At 45.0% G+C, this 7,553-nt stretch overlaps 1 protein-coding gene across 1 annotated transcript; it reads left to right on the top strand.

Annotated features, from left to right (window-relative positions):
* The first annotated feature begins 958 nt into the window (after positions 1-958).
* LOC134562996 (gastrokine-2-like) lies at positions 959-4,945 on the top strand. The gene is made up of 6 exons (XM_063420707.1): positions 959-970; positions 1,506-1,559; positions 1,988-2,119; positions 2,556-2,666; positions 3,434-3,587; positions 3,896-4,945. The coding sequence occupies exons 1-6, from the start codon at positions 959-961 to the stop codon at positions 3,985-3,987; spliced, it is 555 nt and encodes a 184-aa protein (XP_063276777.1). The 3' UTR covers positions 3,988-4,945.
* The last annotated feature ends 2,608 nt before the right edge of the window (positions 4,946-7,553 follow it).

A 7,553-nucleotide genomic window follows, 5' to 3' on the forward strand; every position in this document is an offset into this window, starting at 1 on the left:
GGTCACAGTCACCTGAGAACACCAGAGAACGTTCTCATGGCGACGTCGTGGTCATTGGCATTTTCACAAAATGCAGAAATCGGTGGCAGCTTCAAAGGGGAAATCCCCATCCTGCTCCTTTTGTTTTGTGACCTTGAGGGCACCGCAGAGCTTCTAAGTTTTCATGTCACTCCTTCATGTGCTGAGGAGGCCAGGAGTGCCCCAGGCTGTCCTGTGAAGCACAGCTGTTGTCCCCAACTCTGTCACTCATTTCAGTGCATGTGCTCTGTTCGTGGTGGTAACTGACCAAAAATGAGCAGCACTTCTTGTCAAGAGTCCCTGAACATAGAATGGAATCATGGAGTCCCACAGTGGTTTGGGTTGGAAGGGGCCTTAAAGATCATCCAGTTCCAACTCCTTGCCATGGGCAGGGATGCCATTCACTGTCGGGTGGCTCAGGGCCCCATCCAAAATTTTCAGTGAAAGAAATGGCTGAAGAATTGGTCTGTTTGTTGGCTGGCATGGAGGCCACCATGACATAGGTGTTTCTTCCCAGCAGTTCTCCGCAGACTGTCAATCAGGCTGTTAGGGATTGTGTTTCAGAAGACAAAATGCAGTTTGTGTGAATAAATAGCAGTGTTATTCCCAATGTAATTTAATTCTGGATAATATCCTGTTAAATATTTAAAAAATAGAAACAGTAAGACTAAAGTTTAAACCAGTGAATAATAGCCATTTGCAGAGTGATTGATTTACTGAGACTTACTGAGTGGTTTAAATATATCTGGGTCAGGTTATCTGTGCCAACCCAAAATTCAGATAGGAGACTTACGACATGTAGATATGGACTTGTTCGAGTCATGAAGGAAAGTTCTGTCAAGTGTTTCCCACACCTCCAGCAAGATATAAAAGTTGAAGGTCTGTGGGATTTCCTTGCGTTCTTACCTTCTGCAGCCTCTTGTTCTCATCTGAAAGAAAAATGAAGAGACTTGTGAGTATCTCCATTTCTGTTGAACTCCTAATACTGTAAGTTCCTCACTTTTAAAAACAAAAGGATAGAGAAGAAGATGCTCAAGTAAGTGGTACGATACAGTGGTTCAATAATATGATCTGTGTGTTGTTTCTTTGGGTGGAAAAAGGAGAACTTACATTTTTTTGGGTCGGCAAAGTCAGTGGAAGCTTCATTTGAGCAAAGAATGCAGAATTGGTTACAGTTCAGAAGGGTGGTTTAGTTATAATTTGATAATTGCGGTTGTAGAGGCAAATCAAGAAGTAACATGGCATCAAGGAAAGACTTCAGAAAACTGCAGAAATGTAATGGTTAAGTTATTCTGCTTTACAGGCAAAGGAGAGCCTGACAGCAAAAACTTTACAATGAGGAATTGTGGTTGTTTTCAGCTAATATACATGCTAAGTGGGTAATTTTTCAAAGGATTCTCCAGCTCCTTCCCTCAGTTCATGGACTGGGTTTTTTTATGGTACTACCTGGTGTTTCTGATAAGTGAGAATTCTGATTCCTTTTACAGGCTGCAATCTTCCTTTGCCTGGGAGTCTTTTGGGCTCAGACTTCTGCATTGGACGTGAGTAGAGTGATGAGCCTTGTCTTGCACATGAGCATTTAAAATGTGTTGGATCCCTGGGCAGAGGGAATAGAATAGGAAGAAACTAAACCCAACAAGTTTCTCATGTGTAGAGAAAAAGAGCTTTTGCAAGAGGTTCTGTACAGGTGCAAAGTAACGAGGGGGACAGAGCTCCCTTTAGCTCAGTCAAACATTTGGAGGCTGGAGCAGCTTCCTGCTGGTACCTGCTGCCCAGAATGACTGGGATGTCCCAAGCAGGTTTTCCTCAGCCTGCATGAGAACCTGTTTTATAACTGACCTCCAGCTCAAGAGCCTCCTCAGACTGCTCCAGGGTTCTTAAGGGATTTAGTATTTATGTGAAGCAGAAAGCACTGGGGGTTGTTGCACCTGCTAAAGATGGAACAATGATGATGTGCTTTTTACCAAAGACCTTTACCCTGCGAGATCCTGTCAGCAACTATGTCACTGGGACCATGACCATCCACAGCGAGGAGCACATCGTCGATGTCCACGTCCGCTCTGGCGTGTACTCCTCTGACACCATTTTTGACTACAGACATGTGAGTAAATCTAAGAATCTGCCTCAAATTAACCCCTGGGGAAGGTTTTAAAGTCAAAAATTATTTTAGTGTATTCTCACCACATCTTGTCCCAGAACACGGTTTCTTTGAGGATTCCCAGCACCTTTCCTCCTCCTTGGCCATCTCCTTTCTTGACTCGTACAACGGGGCAGTTTAACAGACTGTAATAAAACCTGTGCTGGAAGTGAGAAGAAGGTTCCTGACCTCAGTGGGGATGGAGGCACTCATGGGCAGCAGAAGTCTGTCAGAAGTTATGCTTCCAGTCTCAGGGACAGGCACCAGGACAGGGAAATGCATTCATTCCACGGCAGCGGACTCTGCTGTTCATTCCAGATTGCCCCAAAGTGCAGAGAGCATCAACGAATGTCAGCATTGCCCATTTCTAATGATTTAACCTCAATTCTTTCTATCATAGGGGTATATTGCAACCAGGTTATTTTCACGCAATGCCTGCTTTATCATGAAAATAAAGAAGGAATTAATCCCAGAGCTGCGGGAGATCGGACGCCTGGCCTTTGAGAGAGAGGTGACTGTGGGGACCCCTTGCTGCTGGCAAAGAAGGGATGGGAGCAGTGTGATATGAGGGGGACCCTCCACTCTGCCCCCCTGTCTTAGCAATGATGGAGCTGTTCTGACAAGACACATCTTGAGGGAAATATCATGCAGAACATTCTTTTAAGATAATGAACCATCATGGCCCCTCTGTAGTTTTATAGGGGGTTGTTGAGGTGTCTCAAGCTGTACAGTCCTTTAAACTGATCTAATTTGGCTATTTTGAAGTGATCGCTATGTAAGTTCAGGCAAACTTTCCCTTTATTCATTGTCCTGCTAATATTTTGACCTTTGACATTGCTTGAAATTTTTTTTTTTTTTTTGGAACAGAAGGTAGAGATCAATTTACTTTAACCAGATTTTGACTTCCTTATTCAGGGTGAGGTTTCAGAAGGAGACTGGAAGTATTGCCTGGAGGTGAACTGGAGTTCTGGCCCATTTTATGTCAGCTCAGTAGCACATTTACAGCAAAACTTGCTGCCGATAATATAACTTACTATGGCAGCAATATGCCTCAGGTTTGCTGTGTTGGCATAATTAATGTCTAGTGAATTTCGTTACTAGATAGATTGAAATTATTATTTTTTTTAAGCATGAAGTGTCTTTGATTTTTTTTTTTTTTTTTTTTTTTTTGGTGAGGAAAAGGAAGGTGATTTTAGGTTTGGGAACCTTCTCAAAGGGTGTCCCAGCAGAGTGAAGCTAAATCTACATTTCTGATGGTGTTTAACCTTTTCTTCTCAGACCATGAAGGATGTATACTCTCCAAATAATGTGTGGGTCCAGTTCCAAGCTGGCAGTTCCAGGCTGGGGCATTTTAAAGACTGGATCCTCTATGGGAAGCACATTGAAAATCTCTGCACAGGGCTGCCTCTCTACCAGCTGGTGGCCACTGAACGTAAGTCACAGATCAGGGCGTGGTGGCTCTGCCCCAGGACACCTTCCTCCCCTTTGAGCCCAAATCCTCATGGTACCTTGGAGCTGTGCAGACATTTCTTCCCACTGAGTTGCACCACAAACATTTTGCAGTTTTGAGACAAACAGCAGCCTTGAATAGGGCCATAATTGGGGATTGAGATTTGTGTATTTAAGACTTTTCCTAGCTGGATACAGGGATCTCATCTGGTAAGGAGATCCTGATACTGAGATATATACTGATATAAATACTGGTACTGATACTATCTTCATTTTCCTGGGATTTTTTAGCACCAGCAGATGGTGATGGCTGTGCCAGTGCCGGGATTCCAAGCATTTTGGGCCTTCACATCTGTGAAGAACTCATTGCAACTGGATCTTGACATTTCTATTGCAAGGAAATGCCTTTTTGCATGTTTTAGTGATGGTAGCTATGTTCTCCAGCTGGAACAGAACTCGGGTACAAGGCTCAGCCTGCCTATCCAAAGCTTTGATGCAGAAAAAGCCTATGACATACAAATAAATATAGTGCTTTAATAAATAAATAGCATGCTTTGTCTGTTTCTTCTACCCAAAATCAGAACACAGTGACAGTGGGCCTTGTGGGTCGCCCTGCAGAAAAAACAAATTTCCCTTTGGTCCATTCCTGTGCTGGGGCTGCAGTGTGGCCCAGACATTGGTTTGTGCTTCATAAAGAGAAGAAGCAGAAAGAGAATAGATTTTTCCAGTGGAGAACTTCACTTTGGCATCAGCATGCTCACCTTATGTGAGATGTCTGGGGGAGGGAGCAAACAGGTGAATGAAGATAAAGGGAGGGAACTGATCCACGTTACCCACATTTGCAAATTCTGAATTCTGCAGGGCCAGTGGAAATTTGCAGCAGTTTGAATGAGTGCAGTGGGTCTGAGAGTTTTTTATTCTGGGCATTTTCCAAGCCTGGGTAGAAGACACTGTCCCAGCCCTAAAAAAATTGTGGAATAAAGCAAAGAGCTGTGACCACTTGTTGAGTGTCCCACATGCCTTGGAGAGGCTTTTGTGTGAGGAGCTGATGGAAATGCAGGATGGGGCAATGCTGGGGCCACCTGCCTGCTGTGGCAGATCCCAGGGAATGGCTGAACTCACACATACTTCCCTCCAGGGCTTGGAAGGGGTGTGTGTTTTGGGCATGGACACTGAATAGTTACTGTTTATTGGAGCCTTGAGTGGCTGCTAGAGGGAAAGATTTGGAGCAAAATGGCCCTAGGTGTGCAGTTCATTATTTTCAAATAACAAACCAGGCTCCTGGTCAAACCATCTACTATTTAATGAAGAGCATTTCATCACAAGGTGAAGCTGTTCCTTTAGATTAGTTGTATTCACAACAGCTGCAGGATCTTGGTGATCCCAAAAATGTTTCTGGAGGGTCAAATTTTGCTAATTAAATCCAGGAATAGTTGTTCTATGTTCTGTGGACCCTGAAACCAGCCTCAATACCTCATTATCTGCCATTTAATTTTGAGTTAGGGAGGTCGTGTTCCTGGCCTTCCTCACAAATGGCAGAATATTGTTTCTAGATTTAATTTTAGTTTGTAGTCTCATGGTATCAGTCAGGTCTGTGAGGAATATATTTTTATATATTATGTTTGCATTTTGACCTCTGTGTTTGTTGTTTGGTAAATAAAGCTTCAGCTCTCCTCCTCCTCTCACAGCCCCTCCAATGCCCAGGTGTGCAGCTCATGGAAAACTTCTGGATGCAGCGCCTCAGGGGCAAATCTGCCGTGGGGCTGCTGCACCTCTTGGGGTGCAGCCCCCAACAAAGAGAGGATGAAGCATGGGAGGAACCATAAACCACACAAACCCATATGGCCATGCTCTGATTCCCCCAGTTTTCCAGAGAAAAACTCTGGAAAAGTTTTCCCTCTGTTCCCACAAGGGCACACAGATGGGCAAATTGGAGCTCTGAATTCACAGCCCTTGAGCCTTGGCCTGTTGGTATCACCAACAACCACAAAAATCATGCTAGAAAAGGCTGCAGAGCAAAAGAAATTTATTCTCAATTTAAAATAACTAATGACAGGGCAAATAGGAATGTACAGCCAGCTCTGAACAAACCAGAGAAAAGGACTTAGGCAGGAGAAAGAAGTTTGATATTTTATTTATTGATACTATATTTGCCCTTGCTATTTCCTGCCATTTCATTCTTTGTTGACTGGGCCACAGTTTACAATATGCTTTATGGACCTGTCTTGGATTATAATTAATCTGTTTTTCTTATCTTGCAGGTGGTTGATATTACAACTGGACTACAGGGAAAACCCAAAGAGGTAAAAAACAGCAATAGGTAAAATATCCCTGAAGATCAGATCCAGTTGTTGCCTGAAGTGACCGTAGTCTGAAAACGTCAATCTCTAAATCCACCCTCTGCCAGCAAAGGCTCTGCTCTGAATATTCATAATATGAAGGAAATCTCAGAATCATGGAATTGTTAGGGTTGGAAAAAGCCTTTAAGGTCATCAAGTTCAACCCTTAACCCATCACCACCACCATGGTCACCATTAAACCACATCCCCAGGTGCCACATCCACATGTTTTTTGAACACTTCCAGGGATGGGGACTCCCAACACTGCCCTGGGCAGCTGTGCCAGGGCTTTACAACCCTCACAGTGAAGAACATTCCCCAATATCCAACCTGTCCCTCCCCTGGCCCAGCCTGAGGCCCTTCCCTCTCCTCCTGTCCCTGTTCCCTGGGAGCAGAGCCCGACCCCCCTGGCTGTCCCCTCCTGTCAGGGACTTGTGCAGAGGCACAAAGTCCCCCCTGATCCCCCTTTTCTCCCTCTGAGCCCCTTTCCAGCTCCCTCAGTGGCTCCTGGGACTCCAGCCCCTTCCCCAGCTCCATTCCTGTCTCCAGACATGCTGCAGCCTCTCAATGTCCTTCTTGCCGTGAGGGGCCAAAAGCTGACTATATTAACATATTAATGAATCAGTTAACTTAGAGATGTTCTATCTGACATGAAACATCTGCTGTCCTGGAGGTCATTAGGTATCAATATCTTTGTGGGTCATTTGCTGGTAGAGGATCTTTTTTGCATCATGATCCATGAGATTTTCCAGTGGAATGGATGGAAAATTCCCACTGATTTCCATGGGAGGCACCCACAGCCCAGCAGCCAATCTCAGGAACAATGGTGGAGTTGTGTTCTCAGTGCACAGAGCCCAGAGCTCGTCCTGATAACTCCCCAAGGTCAACGTGCAGGTGGATAAGGTGGAGCTCGTTGCCACTGAGCACGAGGTCAACACCTGGAGAACAGCACAGCTCCTGGGAATACACTGCAGGAGAGGGGCAAAGCTGCCCTGCTGGCACTGGAACCCAGAGCTGTCACTAATATGAAGAAGGAGCCAGTGCACCAGCTTCGATCCTAAGAACAGCTTGGCTCGAAGAGTCTAGAGAGGGAGAAATTGCCAGGCTGTGATTCATTATCCTGAAAGTTACCTGATCTTCCCAAGAGCTCCTCTCCACCAAAGGAATAGGCACATTCTGGTAGTTTATCTGACTTCCCAGCCAGGCTAGTTCTGTAAAAAGCAGGAAATTTATTTTATGTGGAAGATCACAGATCACAGAATATTCAGAGAAGGAACACACTAGAGAGCTCAGTGGGAGTGTCTGGGTGTGCCTGAGTGAGTATCCGTGTGTGTGTGCACTGGCAGCTTCTGTTAATTAAAATCATATTCATTCCTGGCTGGAATATCGAGATAAAGCTGATTGTTTGCTCCCAACTTTTTTTAAAAAGCCTGAAAGGCATTTGAAGGCATTCCTGGAATCCAAGCCATGGATGTCACTGACAGCTGAAACACGTCAGGCATTCAGGGCAGGCAGGATTAGCCCACTCTGGTCACATCTGCACCTCCCTGCAGCTCAACCTTCCTCATCCCCATGGGCAGGAAACCTCTGTGGTCCCTCACTGCCAAGGA

Source organism: Prinia subflava, chromosome 32, assembly GCF_021018805.1.
Source record: "Prinia subflava isolate CZ2003 ecotype Zambia chromosome 32, Cam_Psub_1.2, whole genome shotgun sequence".
Taxonomy (NCBI): Eukaryota; Metazoa; Chordata; class Aves; order Passeriformes; family Cisticolidae; genus Prinia; species Prinia subflava.